This window comes from Poromitra crassiceps, assembly GCF_964638095.1.
Source record: "Poromitra crassiceps genome assembly, chromosome: 23".
Classification (NCBI taxonomy): Eukaryota; Metazoa; Chordata; class Actinopteri; order Beryciformes; family Melamphaidae; genus Poromitra; species Poromitra crassiceps.
In genome coordinates this window covers 22839713-22867656 of record NC_139639.1, presented here as the reverse complement: position 1 = coordinate 22867656, position 27944 = coordinate 22839713, and the positions used below count along the sequence as shown (strand labels likewise).

The 27944-nt window shown below is 47.4% G+C and overlaps 1 protein-coding gene across 1 annotated transcript in view; it reads left to right on the top strand.

Annotated features, from left to right (window-relative positions):
• The window catches only part of LOC310796572 (receptor-type tyrosine-protein phosphatase mu), a gene marked incomplete at both ends in the record, with an annotated part of 196262 nt that overhangs the window by 87093 nt on the left and 81225 nt on the right, over window positions 1–27944 (top strand). The window contains 2 exon segments of the mRNA XM_083658777.1: window positions 14901–15209; window positions 16832–16941. Of these exon segments, the coding sequence (XP_083514903.1) occupies window positions 14901–15209; window positions 16832–16941 (419 nt within the window).

The window sequence follows — 27944 nt, the reverse complement described above, 5'->3', positions numbered from 1 at the left end:
ATTCATAGCCATGTCTCGGTCACTTCGCAAAACCCGAGCAGTGTTTCTGATGACAAAGGATGTTTTAATTCAATCTTTTGGTAAAATGGGGAATGTATAATGCAAGGACGCGAGCAATTGAATTGAGATGCAGAAGGAAGAAAGGGCCAGCCTTGGATGCTTTTCTTTCCCATGGAGCACTTCCATTACTTTTTCTAGTCGTGAGACATCAAAATAATGTCTCCTCCAAGGCTCTGTGATTGCTTTTGAATGCTATTTGTGTGTCTCAAGGGCTTGGCAGAGCGATTCAGGAGACATTTTGCTCCTGTGTCCCCAATGTCCTCATGTCGTCGGACTGTTCGTCCCCCTTTTACCATTCTCCAAAACGACTCGCTAAACATTTTGTTGGGCCGAGAGAGGAAACAGAAGAGGAGTAACTGCTCTCTGCATCCTTGTGAATTTGTGTCTGCGTCAAGTTGTTTACCACTTCAGCGTCCTCCACGCTCAGTAAAGTGGTGCCTGAAGGAGGCCACTGCATTATCAGGTGGTGCCCTCGGATCACAGCAGGGGGCAGACCATTTCAGCAACACTATTGAAAGGCCGTCTCACACAGAGAAGCCATTTCCAGCCCACTCTCAGAAGGCAGACAAGCCGGCCTCAAACAACTATACGCCTGTGCAGAGTTGGACTGTTGAATAGACCTGTGTGAAAGAAAACACATTTGTAAAATAATGATTTTCAAGTTTTCGTTGTTGTTGTTCGAGTTCAGACAATCACAGAGTAGTGATTCTTTCCAACATGTTTTACGAACATGTGATGTGTCTATTCTGGCTTCGTATGGTATATGCACGGCATGTTGTTCACCAGTGTCGGGAGTACTGTAACTTAACTACTTTTGCAGTAACTAGTAATCAAAATAATTACTTTTTCAAATGTAGTAACTCAATTACAGTTACTGAAATAGTAACTGGGCTAGTTACTGGTTACTTTAGGACATGAAAATAAAAATAATCGACAACTTCAGAGGATTATCCAGTTTATGATCATCAGACCTAGTCTGGGTAGAGAAAATGCCTCCCTGCCTGGCAAAAATGCTCCACACGCCGCAGCTGCAGCCAGAGCCCCAGAGGCTAATTACCTTGAGTAGACCAATAAGCTCCAGAGGCTAATGACCTTGAGTAGGCTCCCCAATAAACAACTGTTGAAATATCCCATGCAGGTGCAATGGTAGATACAATTTTGCAGTATCTCTTGTCCCACTCTGTGCCACAGCAACACTAAAATAATGTGTGCAATAATAAGACACTCGAAGCAGACTTTTAAAAGTAAAGAAATTACCTTGAAGTAACTAGTAACTTTAAAGTAATTCAATTGCTTTTTGAGAGACGTAACTGTAACTAATTACCAATCTTCAGTAACTTGCCCAACACTATTGTTCACACACAGCACTTGGTAGGAGGACATTCTGTCCTGTGTGCCTCATCTCCACCCTCTGGCCCTCAATGTGCAGAGCCTTCTAAATGGATGCATGATGATGTCCGTGCTGGGTCCAAACACCTGCTCACAGCCCAGTCTCTGCCAGCCCCATGCCTTCATCTATAAGTTGTCTCCATCTGCGCTCCAGCACCACGTGGGAGTAGTGTCGTCTGTTTGTTTCACTTTGCCGTTGCCGTTCTGTTGCGCTCGGTGCTATTAAACACTCTGTGCTATTAAACACTCTGTGCTATTAAACACTCTGTGCTATTAAACGCAGGGGAACCAGCGTTAATCTGGGATCAAGCCTTGCTTAAACACGCGTTTAGACCTGTGGAGAGGAGGGAGGAGCTGAGCTGTTCACCCACACCAAGGTTGGTATTTGCATTTAGCCTCCCGGTGTATTTGTGAAAGACCAAGCGTGTTTGGATTCAGGTGAATGAGAACAAGGTCAGTGCCTGGCAACATGGACGAGGTCGTGGGTAGATTTGAAGTGCAAGCCAAAGCCAAATCACAATCTCTTTGTTCACCAAGCACAATCATTTGTCTCGGCATTTGGTACAGATACATAATGTGAATCTTAAACCCATTTTCCAACATGCCCTGTCTTCGATACCGGACTTTTACATGCTGTTAGTGAAACATGTATTATGTTATTAGTTGTCTCCAGACAGGATTCAGTTTCATTCAACTCTAAACAATGTCAAAACTAAATTTCTGATATGGCAAACTAAAAGTACAAACGTAATCCATGGAGGAGATGTTTGCATTTACAACAGTTTTGCTAGGCCCCACTGAATAAAGCATTAAACCAATCGTTTTGTGAATGAAAATTGGTTCCTTCCTATCCAAGTACCTTTGAATGTTTTTGCAATCACTCACCTTCAGAAAGCCATCATTGCAAGAATGGGGCAAGAGTAGGCATGCCTGTATGACATTAGCTGAAAAAGATTAGAACAAGGAAGTCAGCAAAACGGTTGAGCAATATAGCTGTATCACTGGAACAATGTCCGAATTTGACAATATAAAATAAGACGGCACTTCTTACCAAACACTAACATATTTAGTCTTCGACATATACAGTACCCAAACAAATCAGTTGGACCTACTTATAATTGAAGGCGAGAGGGCACTTTGCAAAGTGGGCACAACATTCACCATTGAAAGGGTTCCTCAGTACATGATGTCTTACTGACAGCAGGAGGAAGCTGCAGAAGGAAGTGTAGGGATTAGTGATGGTGCAGTGTACCATGAGGAAGTTCTTCTGAATACAATGAGATGCATGAACTAAATTATGAAATCGTCTCCAGACGGTGGAAAGTTTTGGAATCACGCACAAACTTTGATCAACTTTGTACAAATGTTTTTCTTTCACTCCTGATTTTAGTTTTAGTTGTAAAACCACAGTCTAAATTTATAGAGGAATGTGGCCTAGAGCATTTTGAACACCAACCAAAATGTTCAAATGGTGTGAAGAAATTATGGTCTGGAAGAATTATATAATTTTGAGGTGGGAAATATGTAGGTAGGTACCCTGTTACATAAGCATGTGGGCATGATGGTCACATACAGTAGATAGAGTGCTCAGCAATGAAGCTGTGATGTCAGCCACCTAAAAGCCGACCTTTTTTCCTCAGCTCTATCATCTCTGTTAAAGCTGTCAAAGCAGGGAACAATGGTGATGTCATTCCTGTCTTTCTGCCATAGTTCAGCTGGCAAAGTGGGCTTTGACAGCAATCCACAGCATAAACGACATTTCCTGCTTTGTATTTTTAGTTTGTCAAGAAACGTTTCACTCTGATAGACAAGGAGTTAGATTTAATGACCCGTTAAAAAAGGATAGTTGCGTTTTATTAACTGGCCGCTGGCTCCAATACCAGGCTTTAACTACATTTTTTAACTTTCGCTTCATACATTTTCAGAAGATGAATTGCGTCACAAAGGTCTTATCTTCATGACGATTGCTGTTTCTTTTTGGGCCAAGGCTGAGATTGAGCACATCTGTCTCTCCGTTTTAAAAGGACAGGAAATTGTTTGCTGGGTTTTGACGTTTCTAATGAATGCTATTGTTGCCTTGAGGTATGAATAGAACGCCACTTCGCCTCACTATCTCAGATAACATTGGTGCGGTCTGGCACCCACAATTGTTAGCCGTCACGTGACCTATAGGGGCTTGTATATTGTGTGTGGCAAGGTGAATGAGAAGCCTTGGATTGAGGCACAGTGGATCTGTGCTCTTTTGTCAGACATAGAAAACAGGCTAGATTGAGTTTGTGTTGTGCAGGAAGGTTATGGGAGGGCCACAATAAAAACCTGTTTATCACAGGGAGTTGGAAGTAGAATGGCCAATTGCGTTCTTCTCAAGGACACGTCTTCAAACAACTGCTGTTGAAAGGAGGAGAGGGGTCTCTTCATTTATAGCTTTCATTATTATTATTCCCCTCATCACTCTACCATGTAGCTACAGTACAATATTCCCCAAACACTACATGGAACTGAGGCTCTCCGAACAGATGTGCACAAACGATACTCCAGTGACATCCACATAAACTAAAATTATCCTCCTACCTCTTCAGCTCTTCACAAACAATTACTGTATGATTGTGGTTGTTTGTAACGTCAACTCCCGAAACACCCAGGAGAGTGTCAAATAGCGGTAGTTTAGTCATGCTTGGCAACCTACTTTTGTTTCTGCTGTTTATAAATTTGAACCGAAATGCTTTTCAAGGTCTTTAAATGTTGCTATTCTCTGTGTTTAATTATTCATGGTCTATCTGGTGTAATTTTTGTCACAGATTTTCTCCATCCTTTTGCTGAATTATAGATGTCCTATTCCCCTTCCCAGGCGTCCAGGAAGCACTCATTCAGTCTCGTTGTATAACTGTAACCCGGAGAACATTTCTGCGTCTCCTCCTCAACGAAAGGACAGGAATGTCACGCGTCTGGGATTTATTCCCTGTGTTCACCCGCCGAGATAGCGAGATCTTCCATCTCGTATATCTCCTGAGTAGGTGGCTCCGAAAAATGCGGCCACCATTTCACAAAGTCAAGCGCCTCACTTTGATTTACACTCTGGGTTACACCCTGAGTGAGTCGAGGGCGACACGTGCACGCCGGGCTTTTTGGCGACAAATGACAATGGCGCGTGGGCGCCATCTGGGGAGCGCTGAAGTTGAAGAATCACCTGGGTAACCTCCCACTGCTCTTGTAGAGATTGCGTCCCTGTCTGTAAACGAGGACTCGTCTTCCTCCCTGTTTGTCAGCCCTAACCACAGGCAGCGTTTTCCCCATGAACCTCAACACACAAGCGCGCTCTCAAAGTGGAGATGGGTGTGTGAGTGTGTGCGTGCATGTGCGTGTGTGCGTCTGTGTGTGTGTGTGTGTGTGTGTGTGTGTGTGTGTGTGTGTGTGTGTGTGTGCGTGCGTGCGTGCATGTGTGTGTGCATGTGTGTGTGTGCGTGTGTGTTGGGATTGGAGGGGTGGGGGGGGTCATTCTACCTGTCACTCTGACCCCAATCACCACACAGCATATTGGTGGAAACAAAATGGAAGATCGATTTTCCCAGTTCCACCTCCTCCTCTCTCCGCCTCTGCTCGCTCTCCTCTCCCCATCAGCTGGCTGTCCATTTGTTTTCATCCGGACGGAGGGCTGGGCTGGCTCTTACCTTCACCTTTTGCCCCTGGGAGACATTTGCCAGGCGTGTTGTTTTAATTTGTCTAAATGGCCCAGCAGTGGGAAAGACAGCCCTATACTACGACATTTTATTCACTATTATTTATTTATGCTACATATTTATATATTATTTATTTACGTATACTATTTGCAGTTGTTTGTGTCATGTTAGAAATATGTAGGCAAGTGGAAAAATAGCATTTTTGCGATTATAGAGGAGCCTCCAGAAATAGAAATATCACCTAAAGCACTGATTCTCCCACCTTTTTCATTTCAAGGAACCCTAATGTAGTTCACATTAGAGCCACAGACCCCCATTTGGTCTCTCTGACCCAAGTCTGAGAATATTTGTATAGACCTTATTCGCTAACCCCGGACAGTTAACCCCATATTGTTAACATACCGTCCTGCAGCTGACAACTATAGTAACGGCCTTATTGTCGTTTCTGTTCCATTACAAAATAGCGATAGTGATGACAGCAATAAAAACCCCAGAGTTGTTGTTTGTATGCTGCCGTTAATGCCTGTAATAATAAACAAAAGAAAAAACGAGGTGAACAGACTTTGCTGTGAGGAGCTGTCAGAAAGTTTCACCTGTCTCTCCCAACTATCCACACACCTCTCCTGTTCTGACGTATCCTCCGTCTCGCTACCTTCATGTCTGTGGACGGTAGAGATAGAAACAAACCACGGGGACTTTATTGCTGTCATTACTACAGCCATGCCTAACGCAGGTCACCATCCGAACACAATTGGAATGATACAGGTAACGCTAACGGCTAGCTTCCTATAAACGCTGCTCTCACATAGGTTGTCACTTAAGAGCTGCAGGCTATGTCGAGAACATGGTCCCTGTTCCCATGACTATCTGTATTGTAGAGAGATAACAGTGAAACTATAACCAAAAATGTCATTCTTCTACATTCTCTAATTGTGTTAATTTATTTTAGGTCTAAATGAAATAATGGTGCTAACAATTCACCAATTTGCTGGGGACCCCCCAGAACCCCCCCAAGGACCCCTAGTGGTCAAAGGTTGAGGACCAGTGACCTTCTGTAAAGTACTTGAAAATGATCCCCTGTAGCACAGTTTTTGAGTAAATGTATTTAGTTCCTCATAAACAGAATCATCATCATGGATGTCCTGTTCAACCCCCTTTAGCAGTGAGCCTGAAGATGATGAGAGAAAGTAATGCGCTAACCATGATTAAGTCATCAAATCACTGATTTCATTGAACATATGGATTATTATCTGGCTGTCTAGCAGACGCATCACTGATGACTGGTTCCATAGCATGCTGCCCTACTTTCTGTGTGTTTTAAATGTCAATGGGCATAGGGTTTAGCCATTTAGGCCATTTTGTTGCCACTCCATCATTCGGCCTGAGATAGCTAGCTGTTTTCTGTGAGTGGGCCTCAACGCTAGCTGTTTTCTGTGAGTGGGCGGGGCCTCAACGCTAGCTGTTTTCTGTGAGTGGGCGGGGCCTCAACGCTAGCTGTTTTCTGTGAGTGGGCGGGGCCTCAACGCTAGCTGTTTTCTGTGAGTGGGCGGGGCCTCCTCACTAGCTGTTTTCTGTGAGTGGGCGGGGCCTCCTCACTAGCTGTTTTCTGTGAGTGGGCGGGGCCTCCTCGCTAGCTGTTTTCTGTGAGTGGGCGGGGCCTCCTTGCTAGCTGTTTTCTGTGAGTGGGCGGGGCCTCCTCACTAGCTGTTTTTTGTGAGTGGGCAGGTTGATTTTCCCTTAACCAATCACTAGTGACTGATATACTGTATCTAGCCACCTGGATGTTATTTTCAGTGACACCAACACTGATCGTATTTTTAAATGTTGGTTATTCTGCGGTAACAGAACACCAATGAAAAAATACTACATGAGAACAAGCCATTGACTAGGGCAACTCCAGAACTCTCTCTGAACCGCTCGACAAAATCTGACGAATGGGCGGAACACGATCCAGGAGTCTGGAGCCAGGTTTAGATTTAATAGCAACCAAAATCATCCACAGTAAATGATAAACACTTTGAAATATTTGTTCTCAGTTTCACCCCTCACAGAGTTACTGCTCTTTGGCTGTGTGGGGCAGCATCTGATGGCCTGCAGCAATGTCCATCACCCAACAACGACGAGCACTGACTTTGATCCGACTTGATAGTCTGGAGAAGTCAGGTCATGTATCAACCTTTCCTATTGGTAGAGTGTGCCTTACTATCTCACTCCCACTCTCTCTCCCTCGCTTTCTGTGTAGGTATTCACCCATTCATCTTAACCCCTCCAGCTTCAGGGGGCTTCATCAGACAAGGTGGCAGCCGCGGCTCAGACTCGCCCGGCCTCAGCCCAAGGCTCATTCTGCGGTTCCAATTCGATACAGCGCGTTGCAGGCCTCTCCCCCACCACCACCACCCCAACCCCCATCCTCACCCATGGCAGTCCCATTAATCACGGGGCCCATAAAGAAGGACTTGATAGAGTGAGGGGCGACCACCACCATTCAATAAATCCTTCTGATTATCCACGCCTCCAAGGTGTATGGGCAAGTGTGTGTGTGTGTGTGTGTGTGTGTGTGTGTGTGTGTGTGTGTGTGTGTGCGTGTGGCTCTGTCTTTGTAATGGGTATAGAGGGTGATGTTGGAACACACAGGTTCATATACTGTGCCTTAAAGCGCTATCAATTATAACATGTGTACACGTGTCAGCTGCAACCGGTTTGACTTGTGCCACGAGGGTCGGCATTTGATAGGAATAAAAAACCTTGGCACGACCACCCTTTCTCTTAGCTTCCCTCTCAACACACACACAAACACACACGCACACACACACACACACACACACACACACACACACACGCACACACACACACACACACACACACACACACACACACACTTGCCTGTGTCTCCCCCTCGCCGCCCACTCCCTCCCTTCCTCCAGAGGCTCGCATAGAGGAGCACTCTAGGAGGCTGATGGAGCTTTGATTGTCGGTTATCAAAAGCTATCATTACGGCTCGCCTCCGCGCGATATGAAAATGATTTCATAAGTGCAAAACCCATGTCATTACCTCAATGGCCTCAGCGCTATCAGCCAGATGTAATAGAAAGAGGCAAACAAATGTGCTCCCCCTCCTGGCCCGCCCTGCTCAAACAGAGCAGACGGAATAACACACAGCAATACAGAGATAAGTGGCAGCAGTGCCGGGGCCAAGAATGGAACGCTTTACATGAAAAACACCCCTCTTCCCCACCGGGATCTAATCTTCGTCCGTTGTCATGTTGTTATGGTACTGTCTGCCAAGACGTACGGCGCCGCCGTGTGACAAACCCCGCGTTGACAGCAGAGCAGCCCACAGTCTTCTACACACACACACCATGCTATGAAGTTGAGGCTTTGCTCCTTTGTTTTTTTCTTCTCATCATCCATCGCCCAACAACAAACGCTCCCCCCTGTTCCTCCTCAACCTGAGCGCTGTTTCATCATGATTAGATAGCGAGCGCGCTTTAGGAGCCACATTGAGTTGACGGGGTTTCTAATCATTGGGGGGGAAGTAGTCTTTCCCCCCCCTCGCCGTGGCGGTTGGCGGTTGGAAGGAGATGGAAGTCTTTGCCGCCAAACGCCGTGCTTTTCTGCTCTTAATCGATGTGTGTCTGATAAAGATCCCGGCTCTCCGAGTGACTCGCGCGCCGCAAGCCTGAGGAAGATCTGATAAGTGAGTCATTCTTCTGTACATGTAGTCGTCGGCGAGGAGGCTGAGGCTCCAGATATGTGCTGGGCATGTGCGTGGACACTCTCTCGCACTCACATAGGCCTGTAAACACGCAGGTGCACGCGCGCGTGCGCGCACACACACACGCACACACACGCACACACACACACACACACACACACACACACACACACACACACACACACACACACACACACACACACACACTTGTCTCTCAGGGAAGTGGCTGTGCTCCAGACATGCCCAATTTGCTTCCTTTCATCCAGGACTAATGTCTCTCTCTACCCGGGGGCTAAGTGCACCATGTGAAGCCCCCTCCAGGACAGGAGGGCTAAGTGCAGCATGTGAAGCCCCCTCCAGGACAGGAGGGCTAAGTGCACCATGTGAAGCCCCCTCCAGGACAGGAGGCTGCAACACGCCGGTTATGTGTTGCTTTTCTCATGTTTGGCGAATTCACGTTGTCAATTTGGATGCAAAAGATTGGATGCAGGCCCCGTTCAAATTAACAGGAGGTAATAAATGTGCCGATAATTTCAAAAAGATTATTTAAATGTCACGCCATAATAATAATAAAAAAAGAGCCATTAATAGTTCTATGTAAATGTCAAATTCAAATTATTCAATTACATTGGCAAGTGCGGTGCAGGTAATAATTTGTCCACTGCTTGGAATACCAATCTAGCGCTCACTTGAGCTCATCCTGTGTGCCCTGGCATAAGATGGACCTCGGTCATTTCCTGCTCCAAGGGATGCTCTCATAGCCACCATTATTATAGCTCTATTCCACTAGTATCTGCCATACTGGGAAGATATTACAGTCATATTTCCACTACTTTCACCACAGTCCAGTTGTAAAAAAAAAAGTATGGATTTCAAGAGATAGCCCTGTTATTCCTTGTTGTGATTTGTGCTTGTGCTTATGATATTGAGCCTCTTACTGCTGGGTCAATAAAACTAACCTAGCAGTCACAGTAGAGTAGACTGGAGTAATAGCTTTGTCTCATCAGCTGCCATTCACAGGCCTATGGGCCTATTTGAAAATGGCTGCATACTGTAGCTTCCCCCGGATTTATAAGGCAAGTCAGCCATTCAATACAACCCGTTCATTTCACATTAAGGAGGGGTGAGGATGGGATATACCTCTTCTTCTTCTTTCTTTTCTTCAAAGTCAACCTTGACCCGCTCTGCCAGGCTCTGAAATGTGATGTTTGTTGTGGCGTTTGTAACTTGTGTCATTTCATGCTGCTTTTCTTCTAAAAAGAGATTCTTAATCTCAATGAGGCTAACCTGGATGAATAAAGGTTCAATGAAATAAATAAATAAAATAAATGCATGCGGCACCTTGTTGTTGATGCAAACAGATGATGTCACTCTGAGTCATGGAGTGTGAGTTGCAGTGTTAACTCATTACAAAAGTAACATACTATTACATGTAATATATTACTTTTAGCAGCAACTCAGTAATATAACTCATTACCAATAAGATTTCAGTAATATTATACCAGTTACTCTGTCAAGTAACACATTGAGTTACATTTGTCTTTATCAAAGCACATATTGAAATAAAGATAGAATAATTTCCTAATCAAATTGTGTGTTTTTATGCAAATAACCACTACAGGTTATTTGCTATGACAATAACAAAGGAAAAGGATAACATTTAGAATATTGGACAGTTTAAACTGACGGTTTAAATTATTTTTCGGGATGGTTCTGCGACTGCAGTTATTGTGGTGAAAGTAATGCACAAGTAGTGTTATAAGTAACACGTTACTCTACACAGACAGTAATATTGTAAACTAACTTATTACTTTCAAATGAAAGTAACTAGTAATCTGTAGTATATTACATTTTGAAAGTAACGTGCCCAACACTGGCGAGTTGTGATTGGGCGCCCACCACACTCAGATCGTCACATTGTACTGCCTCCCTCAGACAGCTGGCGTTTGCACCACAGGGAGCCAATGGGGCTACAAACAATTAGCCTTTTCTCAACTAAACTCCAGGGAGAGGCTATAGAATCGTCATATGAGCTCTCTACCAAATGGCCAGAACTCTTTTATGGTTTATAGGATCTTCACTATCGTACTGTTGGCACCCTTGTGTTGTGGGCGGGGACTGTGCGAAGACCAAAAACATACCAAAAATTACTGTTTAAATTTATGACTGCATTATTGTTTCCTCTCATTCTGTTTTCTTCTTCATGTGGTTATGGAGTATTTCTCTGCAAAATGACATTTCCCTGGAGAGAAACTCTTGTTGGCATCTCCCCATTGGCCAGAGTTGGAGTGCAGTGGACATTATCTGTGGCGTTCCACCAAGATGGGAGTGTGACATCCTCCTTGAACGCTCCAGAAATGAGCCTTTCTCCCAGCCACTCGTGCACGTCTGCTTGAAATTCACACTTTAGTGCATTTGTCACTTTGCGAGCGTCTGGTTTAATTTGATTTCTGTGCCTGGCCACCCTGCAATTCTCTGGGCTTTTAGTGTAACCGTTGCTTACTGAGTGCGGCCAACAGATAGTTCCGCAAATAACGGGGTTTAAACTTCTATTTTCTGGATGGCTTTCCCCCAAAACTGCAAGTGACTTAAAGAGGCCTATTTTTCCCTCTATCAGCTGCTCTCGTTTCTGTTTTAGTGTCTCTTTTTTTGTCTGATAAAATAGTTTAAAAGCATCGTTGTGCCAGTGTTACATCTATGATCTATCAGAATAGTAGGCTGCATTTGGCTTTCTCGTTGTCTGTTAACATTCGTGCTGAATATTTGATTCCCTTTGAAGGTTGCAGATATGTCAGATACACATTTCTGGAAGTTCACAAGGATTTTTCTTGATTTTGAACAATTATTGGAGGGCAATACCGCTAGCAGAACCTTTTTCAATGATGGCCACTTTTCAATGATGGCATGCAAATTCAAAGGAGGAATGTCTACACAGCATCACTAAAAGCCTTCTGAGAGAATACTTCGAGGTTTTATATTGTAGGCTCTTTCACACACAGATCGCGCAAAAAGGCTTTACAGAAAGCCTGCAAAGCCTGGCAACCTCGCCACAGAAAATGCTTTCACACACAGGCCAGCAGGACGGCCACATTCCTGTCCCGCGGTGTCCTTTCAGGCGACAGCCACTGCTCCCGGATTGAAAGGCGAGCCGCTGGAGGCATTTCCACTCAGCTCCTCGCTCAAATTAATATTTTCATAGGTTAGTGTAGCCTAGCCTACTGTATGATGAACTGATTTCGAGAGGGAATATCCTCAGACCAACTCGCCACAGACAGCTATAGCCCTCTGAAGCTTATTATTATATCCGTTAATTTTACCTACTAATGTCAACATCGTTTGAGCATAAAGCCTAACCGCACGGAGCATTCCTCCTGGCGTCCCTGCAGTCATGATTGTATAGGCTACTTTTTTTACTTTCACTCGTGCACTTTCTCTACATGAGGTGATTTCCCCTGTAATTTTTTTATGAATGAGCTGACCATTCGCACCTTTTCCGGCTCGCTGCGACGACGCTTTCAAATGGAGGCGGGTTGCCAGGTAACCCGGTGTTGTGACTACCTACCGTGGCGGGACAAAAGGCGTAAAACAATTATCCACCAACGCGCGTTCAGGACTTTCACATTGGAGGCGCGAATCCTATTTTCCGTGCATTTTTCGGCTTTCAAGGCCGGTGTGAAAGAGCCTACTGTTACTAATTGAAAGCTGGTGGACAACTCATTGCTTTTCCAAGGATTTTTAGGATGTTGTCGCACTCTGTTTCTTAAAGTTAGACCCAGACTTAATGTTTTTTAAATCCTTTAAATCCTTGGGAAGAGGTTTTCCTGTTTCCAGTAATACATTTGAGGCCCTCTGTGCATACCTCATGTATGCTAGCAGACATTGATATCCCTTCCCCCCCATCTGTCTTCAAATGGCTCTGTCTCTGCCCCCTTCAGGCTCTCCTAATGCTGTTTCATCTGCTCTATTAAAGCACAGGAGAGATCACATCCCTCATTTCTCCTCGTGAAATCTCAACGTGTTCCATCTTTCTCTCAAGGAGCCTGTCTCCTCTCACTCGCCCGCTTTGTGCCCTATACTCTGTCTCACCTGTCCAGGCGTCAGTCATGTCATGTGTCCATGACCTCATTTCCTGGAAACCAGGTTCCAATGCATGAAAAGTAGCTTTGCTATGGCCTTTCACACAATCTAATTTCTGATTGTGAAGTGTGCCTGCAAGAATTCTCACTTTGATTTGATTTTGATGAATTTGACATCATTATTCTGTGGATTTCCACTGGAAAAGGGGGGGGGGGATCCAGCATAATAGTTATAGTGGGCAATGGCATCATCTCACAAGGTTGCCAAGGTGCTTGATACGTTTCTCTTTCAATCCCAACAGTGTTGTTTGTTGTTCATAGCGTCTTCTTTGCTCCGTGCTTGTTTGTTGTGTCCTTTGAACAGTCTGTAGAAATGAACAACATGCCGGAGCTGAAGTCCAGTCTCCCCTCGTGCACCTCCAGAATGTTAAACATGGCTGCCGCGGCTGCCTCACATTCGCTGGACTGTGTCTCCCGGGGAACGGTGAAATTGAGCTCTGGCTGTTCCTAATAGGTGGTAAAGTGTTAAGTTCCAGAGAAATGGACTGCGAATTTAACCTGCAATGGAAATTGATCCCATTACCTTGTGCTCGGCTCGCTGCCGTCCCGTAGGAAAGGAAAGAGTGAGCGAGAGAGAGAGAGAAAGAGAGAGACAGAGAGAGAGTGAGAGAAAGAGAGAGAGAGAAAGAGAGAGAGAGAAAGAGAGAGACAGAGAGAGAGTGAGAGAAAGAGAGAGAGAGAGAGAGAGAGAGAGAGAGAGAGAAAGAGAGAGACAGAGAGAGAGTGAGAGAAAGAGAGAGAGAGAAAGAGAGAGAGAGAGAGAGATGGGAAATAGTAGACGGGGAAAGCAGAGAGACGAGATGGGGAGACAGAGAGAGTGAGAATGGGGAAGCCGAGGGAGACGAGATGGACAGAGAGAGACAGGAAATAGAGAAGTGAGAGAGAGAATAGATGGAGAGAGAGAGAGAGAGGAGCTGGGGGAGAGACATATAGAGAAAGAGAGCGAGCGGGGGAAATGGAGAGAGCAGGAGAAAAAAGGCAGTATATGTGATTAGAGGTGATAGGATGGCGGTGGGGGTTGTGTCCTGCCTGGATGGACAGGCTTGCCGATGCTGTATCAGTATGGAGCTAATAGCGATGGAAAGGGAAGAGGAGAAGGTAGAAGGAGCGGTAGAATGGCATGCTCTAAAGGGATGATACATCAACCCCCCCCCCCCCCCCGCCGAGGGCTTCCAGCAACACACCCCCTCTCGGTGTGTGCAGCCGCTGCGAGGCCAAGTCGCCGATGGTGATAGCAGCATGTGGCAAGCTTCACTGTCAGACGGTTGCTTTGAAAGTCCAAAATACTATCTGGAAATATTCACTTCAAAGAGAGAAAGAAAGGTGTTTTACTTTGAAAATGATGTATTGACAGACAGGGGCTCTGGGGTCATGGAAAACCCCGGCTAATGGATTTTCTGTGACCCCCAGAAACCCTGTCAATTCTGCCGTGTGTGCCCCGGCATGAAATAAACCTCGGCCATTTTCTGCTCCAAGGAATGGCTGCATAGTCATTATGCGAACTCTATGCATATATTATGTGTCCAGGTGTCTAATGGAACTGGAAATGATCAACAAAATACACGAAAATCGTGGTTATATGAATCCCAAGTGACAGTTGCAGCTGACCAAAACAACACCCTGGACATTTAAATCAGCTTTTCAAATGTGCTGCTGCATGTCATGTAATAGTCACAGAAAAACCAAGGAATTTGATTAGCAAAAAATGTGCTGAAACTCTATGTTGAATAATATATTGGCAAGAAAATGTATTGAACGAGATGCGTTTGTCATCCCAGTTGACAGTCACTCCACACTGTTCCACAGATATCCGCTCAGTTTATTCAAACAATCTCGCACCACCTACAGTATAGCGCTCTGTAGCAGCCTAGTTGATTTTGGTTTTGTACGCTCACGCTCCCCTCTCTCTGCCCGTCCCACCAGAGCCCATGCATGGCCCGCGCAGGCTGGAGGTGGTGGACATCCAGTCCAAGCAGGTGACGGTGCGCTGGGAGCCTCTGGGCTACAACGTCACCCGCTGCTACAACTACAACCTGACGGTGCAGTACCGCTCCAGGGTGGCCGGCAAGGAGGAGAGCCGCGAAGAGGTGTGCTACGACACGCAGAGCCGCGACCCGCAGCACACCATCCACAACCTCACGCCCTTCACCAACCTCAGTGTCAAGCTGGTGCTGCGCAACCCCGAGGGGGTCAAGGAGAGCACGGAGATGGAGGTGCAGACGGATGAAGACGGTAAGCACAAGGCAGGGTTTGTCTTTATGTGTTTGGATGGAACATGACAGTATAGAACAGTGCCCTGACAAATATTGGGACTTTGAACCCTAACCCTAAGAACGCAGACCAAAAAAAAAAGAAAAATCAAAGAAAACAATTGTGAGTGAGTTTCAAAAAAGTCTGGAAATGACCTTTTCACACTGCAAATTGCATACCTTGGAGAGAGAGTATAATATTTCATATTCTATAATAGTATTAACATATAATCAGAGGTATAAAGTAAATAAGAATTGCAATATTTCACATTTTAAATTTGAAAATGTGTTGAAACTTTGATCTACTTAACATAAAGTTTTTGTGAAGTAGAATGGTGACATCAAGCTTATGAAAGGGTTTACAAATGGTTTACAACAACTAAATAATAATAAATGGACTCCAATAATGAGCATCAAGTGGCATCAGGTGACCCCAAGCCAACAAAGTCAAATAATTTATTTGATTTAATATGAAGCCATTATAATCGAGAGGAAACCTTTTCATCTGCAGTAGCTGTGAGAGTCGCTGGTGGATTGCAAAATCCCAACAACCACTTCTTTATTTTACCAGACAAATTGATTTTTCAAACAGTAAAGAGAGCGGTTGGTCAGCTGCTCGACCACAACCACAAACAACTAACATTGATCTGATGGGCGGTGTTCATTTCCCACCCTGATAACCTGCTCGCCCTCCGGAAGGGGTTGGGATCATCCAAATATTTATCAGAGCAGCAGAGGAGTCAGACAAGTGACCCTCTGTTTCCTGAGGTTGTTTCACCTCCTTCAAAGATGAAAGCTCTCCTGCGTTGCCTCAGCACACAGAGGAAATGAAGTCCACACAAGTCTCAAGGAACCCGGGGCGCCAGATAACAAACAGGCTCAGCTGACGAAAAGACGGTGTGGTCATGTCTGCCTCAGATTGTTTGGAAACTTGAAAGAGACAACTGTTTCACACTATCTGACTGCTGCATGTGTGTGTCTGAGAAGCTATGAGTGTTTAAGGTCCCGTGGGAACCGGTGTACAGACAGGGTGAAGCTCGTTGTATTCTTTAAGATAAATCCTCTTTGTGGGAAACATCTCCATGTCGTTCTGTTTCGCTTACAAAAAGAGAGCAATTCATGAGGGGTTAGAGGACCAGATCTCTTTGGCAGTATCTCAAGTACAAGTAAACATTGCACAGAGATTGAGATTCCCACTATTTCCCATGAGATTGTCAGTTCAGCTCAGCCACTTTGTTTGCAATACATCAGTGAGCAAAGTGTTCTGTTTGGCTGTGAAACCTGTGTATCACCATGCGTTGTGTTTGAGTGAAAATGACTTGAAATAATCAGATAGATCCCCCCCCCCCCCCCAATAAATACATAAATAAATACGGTAAACAAATAAATAAATCTAAATCTAAATTAAATAAATCTTAATAAATATATATAAAACAGCTGACTAGGAACTCCATGCATAAAACATATTGACACCATTTTAACTTAACATCCACATCGATAGAAATTATTGTCAATAAACGTGCACTAGTGGAACTCCTGGTGTGCAGGCTTCTTCTTCACTGTTTTCTAACTTGGCACAAAATGTGTGTGATGCGTTTCCCACAGTGCCGGGGGCCGTTCCTCTGGAGTCTATTCAAGGCAGTTCGTATGAGGAGAAGATCATCCTGAAGTGGAGAGAGCCGGCTCAGACCTATGGGATCATCACGCAGTACGAGGTGTGTAAGGGACAGCAAAAGGCCATGATATACAGTAGAGTACCCGCAGGGATGATGTATTTTTATAGGCTTACCCAGAAGTCCCTGCACTTCCTGGTTCTTATGTGTAAAAGCCAATTGGATTTTGTATGGGAATTTCGGTTACAAAAATCCCATTGAGTTTTACACGTAAGAGCCGGAAATGCTAACATCCGAGTCTTCCGGACTCATTCCTGCTTTACTCTATAGAGTCATAAATAATATCCAATAGAGACACTGCATGAAATAGGCCATGCCCATCACGGGGGGAAAGCTCTTCGTTCACTTCCACACACCAGCATAGTTTTCCTTGAATTAAACATAGCTAAAAGCTGTTGTGTGGTGGGCTGTGTAGACAACAAATGTAAAAAAATTGCCAATTAAAGTTTTTTTGTACTACTGAGCAAAACAAGGAAGCCATTGAGAATTGGCGAGAAGAAAAATGTGGATCTAGCTGTCAAAGAAGTAAGTTGGAGTGTTCATCTTCCGTATATATGATCTTTGTGTGTGCAACACCCGACCATGCACATGACATAGGAGAACACCAGGATTGGGGGGGGAGTTTTTGTTTCCTCCTGTTTTTGGCGTGGTTTCTGAATGATGATGCGCTCAACAGTGTGTCTATATTAAGCAAATTTGTTCTCCTCCTATAATATCCTATATAATATCCAATATTAAGCACATTTGTTCTCCTCCTGCTCCCTGTGGAAGTGTGCATTTCTTTGTGTTTCCAAATGGATTCACGTAACACCACAAAACTTTGAAGAAAGGTTGGCCGAGTGCCCTCAAATTGACCCTGTGAATCACTGGACTGCTGCCCATCTCCATTGCCCAAATAATTGCCAAGCGCACCACCCTCACTGTGTGTTCACACTGCAGTGCACCACCCTCACTGTGTGTTCACACTGCAGTGCACCACCCTCACTGTGTGTTCACACTGCAGTGCACCACCCTCACTGTGTGTTCACACTGCAGTGCACCACCCTCACTGTGTGTTCACACTGCAGTGCACCACCCTCACTGTGTGTTCACACTGCAGTGCACCACCCTCACTGTGTGTTCACACTGCAGTGCACCACCCTCACTGTGTGTTCACACTGCAGTGCACCACCCTCACTGTGTGTTCACACTGCAGTGCACCACCCTCACTGTGTGTTCACACTGCAGTGCACCACCCTCACTGTGTGTTCACACTGCAGTGCACCACCCTCACTGTGTGTTCACACTGCAGTGCACCACCCTCACTGTGTGTTCACACTGCAGTGCACCACCCTCACTGTGTGTTCACATTGCAGTGCACCACCCTCACTGTGTGTTCACACTGCAGTGCACCACCCTCACTGTGTGTTCACACTGCAGTGCACCACCCTCACTGTGTGTTCACACTGCAGTGCACCACCCTCACTGTGTGTTCACACTGCAGTGCACCACCCTCACTGTGTGCTCACACTGCAGTGCACCACCCTCACTGTGTGTTCACATTGCAGTGCACCACCCTCACTGTGTGTTCACACTGCAGTGCACCACCCTCACTGTGTGTTCACACTGCAGTGCACCACCCTCACTGTGTGTTCACATTGCAGTGCACCACCCTCACTGTGTGTTCACACTGCAGTGCACCACCCTCACTGTGTGTTCACACTGCAGTGCACCACCCTCACTGTGTGTTCACACTGCAGTGCACCACCCTCACTGTGTGTTCACACTGCAGTGCACCACCCTCACTGTGTGTTCACACTGCAGTGCACCACCCTCACTGTGTGTTCACACTGCAGTGCACCACCCTCACTGTGTGTTCACACTGCAGTGCACCACCCTCACTGTGTGTTCACACTGCAGTGCACCACCCTCACTGTGTGTTCACACTGCAGTGCACCACCCTCACTGTGTGTTCACACTGCAGTGCACCACCCTCACTGTGTGTTCACACTGCAGTGCACCACCCTCACTGTGTGTTCACACTGCAGTGCACCACCCTCACTGTGTGTTCACACAGTGAGGGTAGTGCGCTTGGTTGTTTGCAGTGCATTGCAATGTGAACACACAGTGAGGGTGGTGCACTGCAGTGTGAACACACACAGTGTTCACTGTGTGTGTTCACACTACTACTACTGAACTTGTCCATTTTGCACTTGTAGGAGCTATTGTTCATGAAACAAAATCACATTGGTAGGGGGAAAGGGAAATGCGGAAATATGATTGGCTGTTGACGGCCAAGGACCGTGTAAAGTGGTCAATTTCTCTCAGCCGTCAAGCTTGTTGACCCTCCCACGTGCTGCTCCCAGTGTGAACACGGGGTCAGATTGACAAAGAAGCGCAAAATAGGAAACACTCAACTGCAAGCTATCGTCACCCTCTGTCCTTCGACACGTGTTCGACCTGTAAGGAAAATTCTCTCTCCCTCTCTGAAACAGCCAGAACGCACATCACGATTCAACAGTGAGCGCATGTTGACACAGGGAGACCCTCGCCAGCCGTGTCTGTGAGCTGTATTGAGTCTTGAATAATAGAAACAGTCTCCTCACTCACAATATATGTACACATTCATCTTAACCAGCTTTCGGCGGAGAAGTAATCCCACAACCTTTCCCCCCGGATTGATTCTCCTCTGTCGAATCTCCCTCTTTTCGCCATTTGCCCATGCTTGGTATTTTGACTAGGTTAGCAATCATTGACAGGGCTGTGTCTCATATGAGGAGAGCAGATTGAATAGTAAAAGCAATACAATCAGGGCAGCCGCATAGGTCGCTCCATCCACTGCCACACCATCGGGTGAGTGAGGCGAATGAAATATGAAATAGATATTCTCTCGGCGGCACGGCGACATTTCAATCATAGCCGGAAAGACTCTTCCTTTGCCCAGTGCCAGAATGGTAACGAGCCTATATTTATTCAAGTGTGCGGAGTGGAGTGTTCTGTGCACTTAGAGGGGCCGGCAAAGTGCAGCAAAACATTGTCCATAAAAACGGTAGCTTTACCGCACACTTGATCACTCTTAGTGTGTGTTTCAGTTTGTTTATCTCTTTAATATTTCATGATACAAACTACCATGCGGAGCGAGCGACGTCTTTTGCGTTGCTGCGTCGTCGGGTTCGCTCATATTTCTATTGAACCAAATGCGTTTCACTTGAAAACATGCCCCCTCCAGGCAATTGTATTCATTCATATGCTGTAGGAATTACCTCTCCCACTCCGACTTGAGAGTATAGTAAAGCAAAGGAAGTCTCCAAGGATCCTGGTATTCCCTGATTTTAATACAAACCATCATTATAGAGGCCATTTACACCTGGCACTAACATGCATTTTCTGTGATCAGATTGCAATCGGATAGTGCTTGACCACATTAACCTGATTGCATTTACACCTGGTATTAATATGTGTCTCCAGTGTCCACATTGAGATCCGATTGCGATCTGTTCAGGCAAGCTCCATAGAGTAGAGCGGCAGAAAAAACAGCGGTGACTAATGCGGTTTGAGAGGACGCATTGCATTTACACGTGTGTTCAATGTGGTCACAATGCATCCCTGACCACCACCGGAGGTGGTTTGGCCGATCAGATCGCAATCCGTCCTCAATGTGTCTTGGGGGTGTTTACACCTGTACTTTCAAGTGGTCAAGCACTATGTGATTGCAATCTGATCACAGAAAACGCATGTTAGTGCCAGGTGTAAATGGCCTCATAGATTTTCCAGCGTCAGGTACAATCAGAAGTCTATTTTGAGTGAGGTAGAATGATAATATTCAGATCAGCTGTAATGGCAAAAAATGCTTGTTGTTTGAAACAATTAATCAGTCGCTCGTTGAAATGAACAAAGGAGGATTTATTTCCAAGTAATGGTCTGTCTGTATACAGAGAGTCACACTCGATTGGAAGTTTCAGAAGAAGTGCCCCCAAAAGCTAACTCATGTCTATATCTTATAACGAGCAGTGGCTGGCCCCCACCCTCCGGAGTCTGCTGTAAAGTTCCATCACCTCACCAGGAGGATTCAACTCTCACTCTGGTCAAGCAGACCTGGACGTTATCTCCCTCACATGCCTGAAGGCCTTTGAAGCTCAGCAAGCAGAGATGATTCATCTTAATGATGTTTTTTAATTATGTTTTGGAACTACAGCATCTCTCCGATGGGGAAGGCCACCAACACTGAACACAGACAACAATGATCAACAATCAATCGATCAATCAATAAATCAATCAATAATTTTCACTGACACAGCCCAGCTGTGTGCCTGCTTCCTCAGGGCAATGGAGGAAGAAGAGGTAGGAAGCCGGCAGCTCACTCTGGGTGTCTTCCTCTCACACCTCGTCTCACTCTCCCTGTCTTCCTCTCACACCTCGTCTCACTCTGGCTGTCTTCCTCTCACACCTACCAGCTCACTCTTTCTGTCTTCCTCTCACACCTAGCAGCTTACTCTGGCTGTCTTCCTCTCACACCTACCAGCTCACTCTTTCTGTCTTCCTCTCACACCTAGCAGCTCACTCTGGCTGTCTTCCTCTCACACCTACCAGCTCACTCTTTCTGTCTTCCTCTCACACCTACCAGCTCACTCTGGCTGTCGTCCTCTCACACCTACCAGCTCACTCTGGGTGTCTTCCTCTCACACCTACCAGCTCACTCTGGGTGTCTTCCTCTCACACCTACCAGCTCACTCTGGGTGTCTTCCTCTCACACCTACCAGCTCACTCTGGGTGTCTTCCTCTCACACCTAGCAGCTCACTCTGGCTGTCTTCCTCTCACACCTACCAGCTCACTCTGGCTGTCTTCCTCTCACACCTACCAGCTCACTCTGGCTGTCTTCCTCTCACACCTACCAGCTCACTCTGGGTGTCTTCCTCTCACACCTAGCAGCTCACTCTGGGTGTCTTCCTCTCACACCTACCAGCTCACTCTGGGTGTCTTCCTCTCACACCTACCAGCTCACTCTGGGTGTCTTCCTCTCACACCTACCAGCTCACTCTGGGTGTCTTCCTCTCACACCTACCAGCTCACTCTGGGTGTCTTCCTCTCACACCTACCAGCTCACTCTGGGTGTCTTCCTCTCACACCTAGCAGCTCACTCTGGCTGTCTTCCTCTCACACCTACCAGCTCACTCTGGCTGTCTTCCTCTCACACCTACCAGCTCACTCTGGCTGTCTTCCTCTCACACCTACCAGCTCACTCTGGCTGTCTTCCTCTCACACCTACCAGCTCACTCTGGCTGTCTTCCTCTCACACCTAGCAGCTCACTCTGGGTGTCTTCCTCTCACACCTAGCAGCTCACTCTGGGTGTCTTCCTCTCACACCTAGCAGCTCACTCTGGGTGTCTTCCTCTCACACCTAGCAGCTCACTCTGGGTGTCTTCCTCTCACACCTAGCAGCTCACTCTGGGTGTCTTCCTCTCACACCTAGCAGCTCACTCTGGGTGTCTTCCTCTCACACCTCGTCTGTCTGGTGCTCTGGTTCAGGAAAGCAACACGTCATGTAGGCTGTCGGTGTTCCCCAGAAGACCTCGCTTTGATTTGACACTATCAAAGGGCTCAAAGTGAAATACGTCTGATACGTCCTGATATCAAAAGAGATTTCAGCTCCATTCCTTTCTGACCAAGATCTGTCACTGTCATTTCATTGGCAAATTTAAAGGACATACCTTTTCCATTGAATCCTGTTTCATCAGCCATATCTAGCAATGTGAATGCATCAGTATACAATCAAAACTATGATTGTGGAGTTGCATTGTGTTTATAGAGTATCAGTGATGTAGTGGTAAACAAACAAAAGTTGGGTAAACCAACTTTGTGATCATAATAAGGCAAACAGCCACCAATATAAACAAAAAGAAATTAACTATATTTTCACAAAAGCATTTATTTCCCATCACTGTCCTCATATAACTTACAAGAGTTCTGAACTATTTAGTATGAAGTGTACTATGAATTTAGATTATGGAGATTTTATGTCAGTCTAAAAAGCTGTGTAAATTGTATTGTAAGTGGGTAATCTGAATTTGGGTGGCTTTATGCTCCCCCCCTCCATCCCCGGTTTATATGATTCACAGTCATTCTCCATTGTATTTTATGACAGGAAAGTGTGGGTTTATGACACTCTCAAGCTATCTTGTTCTCTCAGTAACATTTATTTTGACTTGACAAGTGAAGGCATCGGAGAAGATCAGTACTCTTTTGTTTGATCATGCGTCCTCGTTTGTGATGCTTTGCACTGTAAGGTACATCACTCTTATAGGAGAAATGTGAAGTGAAATGAGTAAAGATCCTTAATATGTCAGCTCGATTTATACTTACAAAGCCAGCCCACATTCATTTCCACAATTAATCTCCTATTATTTTTTGCCGCCATTATAATTGTAAAAACTTGTCCATGTGCTGACAAGTCATTTCAAATCCCTCTCCCTGAACTGTTATGATATAGGCTTTGGCATCACAGACTCATTTCACAGACAAAGACTAAATGAGAAGGCCTCCAAGCATTTCAAAACTTGATGGACACAAATTATGCAGCACTCCAAACTCCCTTTGTGTTCCTTAATTGGAATTATAATGGAGGCTTTCCGTCACGAGCGCAGGCATTTTCTTAAAGTGGGACTTTATAGATATTCAAAATGGATATTAGCAAAAACACTCACCTTAATGCTTCCCTCCAGAGCTCCTGTGTTTATTAATGGGGAAGGAATAGATTAACTGTTTTGTCTCTCTCCACGAAAGCTCAAACTTCCTTTGCATTGTGTTGTGTTTAAATAAGCACCTCTGTTTATTCAGCGGATTCCACTCCTTGTGATGTGGTGGCCTTTCTCCATAGGCCCATTGTACCCCATTGATTTTGGAGATGCCAACATAAAACTTTGATGAGGGAAATTCAGAAGTTCATACGTTGAGTTAGATGCCATGCTGGCTCAGTGGTTAGTGCTGTTGCCTCGCAGCGAGATGCTCCTGGGTTCGAACCCTGGTCTGTCCTTTCTGTGTGGACTTTCCATATTCTGTTCTTGTGGGCTCCGGTTTCCTCCCACCATCAAAGACATGTATGTTAGGGTTAACACTCCTGTCAGTGCCCCTGAGCAAGGCGCTGGCAAAATAACCGGAGTGGGTCCCCAGGTGCTGCACTGCTCCTAGTCCTAGGAAGGTTCCTAGTAGAGGTCGAGGATGGGTCAAATGGATGAATTTCCCCCGCGGGGACAATAAAGGATAACGTTAGGGTTGTGCTACAACCCAGGTTTTACGAGTGAGAACGAGAGCTCTCACTAGTGCCTTAAACGCTGCAACGCAGCCCTATGGAAGACTGTTATTTTGCTCCAAAATTACTTTTCATTAAAACCTGACCACCCACCCGTAGGTGGCGTGGTACCCCCTGGGACTGACACGGATCCACGTGACTACGTCACGTCCTGCCAGTCCAGGGCAATCACTCTAATTTCTTCCAGCCCGCTGAGATCCGACGCACCCCGTGACGCATCGACACAGCAAGGCTGGGTAGTGAGAGCTCTCGTTCTCACTCGTAAAACCTGGGTTGTAGCACAACCCTAACGTTTTACTTCGTTTCGAACTCAAGCTCTCACTAGTGCCTCCATTCAACCGACCTTGCTGCCGGGAGCACCCCACAGGGCGACCCGAACGGCACCGGTGAACCACGGCCATATGGCAACGTTTATGCCTAACCGTCTGACATATTAGAGTGGCAACGATACTACTTTCTTGCCACCGACAGCACCGCGTGCGCGAACTGCGCACCGGACACGTCGAGACTGTAGTACCTGACAAAAGTGTGATGAGAGGACCATGAGGCCGCGGCACACATGTCCTCCACCGACACACCGCGCAACAACGCAGAGGATGTCGCAACACCTCGCGTAGAAAGCGCCTTGATACCCTCCTGGGGAACCTTGCCCACGGCAAAGTATGCCAACGCGATCGCCTCCACTATCCAGTGTGATAAGCGATCCTGGAAAGGGGTCCGCCCTGGGCCCTTTGCCCAAAGCAAACCAACAGCTGATCTGTAAAGCGTAAAGAACGCGTCCTGGCCACATAGGCCGAGAGCGCCCTTACGGGGCACAGCATGAGCAAACGTCTCTCCCCGCCCGTCTCTAACTGAACGGCGGGGGACAGAATGCTGATAAGTCTATGACCATAGACCTAAAGCTGCATTAATAATCTTAGGTTGGTAAGCCGGGTTAGGTCGCAACATAACCCTGCGCCCATCATTACCATACAGGCCTGCTGCACCGAGAGGGCAATCAGGTCACCAACTCTCTTTCCTGACGACAAGGCCAGCAGCAGCGCGGTCTTTAAAGACAGAACCCTTAAATCGGCGGAGTCCAAGGGCTCCAACGGATGACCCGTTAGCCCGTCCAGCACCGTAACCAGGTCCGATTTGGGGGGAAAAACGCACCGCGACGGCGGGCGCAGTTCACGCGCCCCCTTCATGAGGCGCAAGACCAAAGGGTACGCCCCCACGGGGCTCCCTTCAATTCCCCTATGGCACGCAGAATCGCGGCTACGTACACATTAAACGACTGCGGGGACTGACCCGCGTCAGGCAGGCTCTGAAGGAAACAGAACTGGTCGCACACTGCAGTTCACTGGATCCACGCCCTACTTGCTGCATAGTGCATCCCACATTATCAGGCAAGCCCTGGGCTAGCAACTGGTCCGGTTCAGGAGCCAGACCGCTAGCTTCCACCTGCCTGGGGAGGGGTGGAACACCTCCCCCTCCGCCTGGGATAGGAGATCGGCCCGTACCGGCAATGCCCAGGGCGGATCTTGCGCCAGGGAGACCAGGTCCGCAAACCATGTCTGCCTGTGCCAAACAGACTAAAACGAGCCGGAGGCGCTGTTCCCTCACCCTGTCCAACACCTGACGGATCAGGGGGGGTCGGGGAAAACGCATAGAGCCCCTCCCTCGGCCACGCGTGCGCTTTTAGCGCGTCATGACCTAACGGGGGCTGTCCTCCTGGATCGAGAACCACAGTGGGCAGTGTGTCGCGCGCCGCGATGCGAGAGATCGACGCAGGCGCGACCAACCCTGGCCCAAACCTGTTCCATCACCCGAGGGTGGAGGCACCACTCCGTATAACGGGGATTGCCTCGAGACAGCAGGCCGGTCGTAACTCCGCCGTCCCGGCAGATAGACCGCTGACACTGAAAGGAGACGGGGAAACACCCACAGGTGAATCCCCGCTATGGTTCAGCGCCCCCGACCGCACACCGCCCTGTTTGTTCAGGTGGGCGATCGCTGCCCTATTGTCCGAGCGAATCAGCACATGGTGCCCATGTGTGAGCCGCTGGAAGTGTTACCTCCGCATGCCGGGGGGACTGCGGAGGCAACGTTCTCTTTCGAGTCTGGCCGCACGCGGACTTGTCCGGCAGTGCGGTCCCCAAGAGAGCTCCCAACCAACGATGGGCCCATGGCGCCATTGATGGTGGGCTTGTCCTGAGGCAGAGCCCGGCGAATCGCCTTCAGCTCTAGCACGTTTATGTGGCGAAGCTCCTGAGCCTCCCACCGGCCGTTCGCCGAAAAATGCCCGCAAATCGCACCCCCTCCCCAGAGGGAGGCGTCTGTGCGAATCACCATCCTGAGCGGGACAGGGCCCCACCGAGTACCTCTCGAGAGGTAACGGGGGTCCGCCCATATAGCCATCGCCCGCCAGGCCTGACCTGTCAGAGGAACCCTGCGATGACGGTCCCCGGCCGAGTCCAGGCGGAGCCTGAGATTACCATATTTGGACCACGAGGGCATGTGTAGCCTCCCTAGCGGGAGCACATGCAGTGCTGAGGCCATCAGGCCCAACATCACTGTGCACTGATGCACTGACACCGAGGGCACAGACCTAACGTCCTTGGCTTGCTGTCCGAACCGTGCGAGCCTGTCGCTCTGGCGAAAGGCTCGCAGGAAGTATAGCTCGAGCCCCAGGAAGGTCGCCGCCTGCGCTGGGACGAGGCAACTCTTCTGCCGGTTCACCAAAAACCCTAAGGTTTGCCGGTGATCGGTCACCACTTGGTATGTTTCGCGGCACCGACCCTCGAGTCGGCCGCTAAGAGAACGACGTTGAGATATAGGAAGACGCGGATCCCCCTCGCACGGAGGGGAGCCACGGCTGCCTCCACGCACACCGTGAGGGTTCGCGGGCTCAAAGACATGCCGAATGGCAAGCCACAGAACTCGTAAGCCTTCCCCCGGAAGGAGAACCTCAGGTATTTCCTGTGTCTCCTGACCATGTGGACATGGAGGACCGCACCTTCCAGATCCCTGGAAGTAAGAAATCCCCCTGTCTCAACTTGAACAGGCGGGGAAGAGAGCATTCAGGATGGGACTTCCTCAGCGTCTTCGTTGAGACGCCGAAGGTCCAATTTTGGACGCATGGAGCCGTCCATGGCCTCCTCCTCCACGGCCAGATCGGGGGTCCCGTCGAACGTGGGTGGGCAAACTGTAGCGCGTATCCCCTCTGGAGGGTGCGCCGTAATGGGGACGGGGGAACATAGATGCTCCCAGGCATCGAGCCTGTTGGACAAGATGGTCTCTTGTGGCCAACGGAGCGGAACCCGTTCCACCACTCGGATCATACTCTCTCCCTCAATGTCCCCATAGGAGACAGTGAACGGTCATCAAAAGCAGAGAGCATATGAACTGAATCAAGTCTCTCTGCCCGCTTCGCGCTCAGAAAAGAGTATCACCGTCTCATCATCGTGGATAGCGAGACTGAACATTTTAGAAACACATTTCTCAAGTTAGAAACTATAGAAATGATCCCTGAAATATAGTCATGTTATTGCTGGGCACCGGGACCTTTCGATCCGGTGCCCTGATGGGGGGCGGGACGTGAGAGGCTACGCCCCCCCGCCGCATGGACCGTTCCGTAGAAGCTGTGCATGCTGGGGGAGAACTTCTAACGCGAGCTCCGCCTACTGACGCGCTGTTGTATCGAAGTAACCCCCCCCCCCCCCTGCCGTGCGCCTTTCGCAGGCTGGGGGGACTGCGGAGGTAACGTTCTCTCTCGAG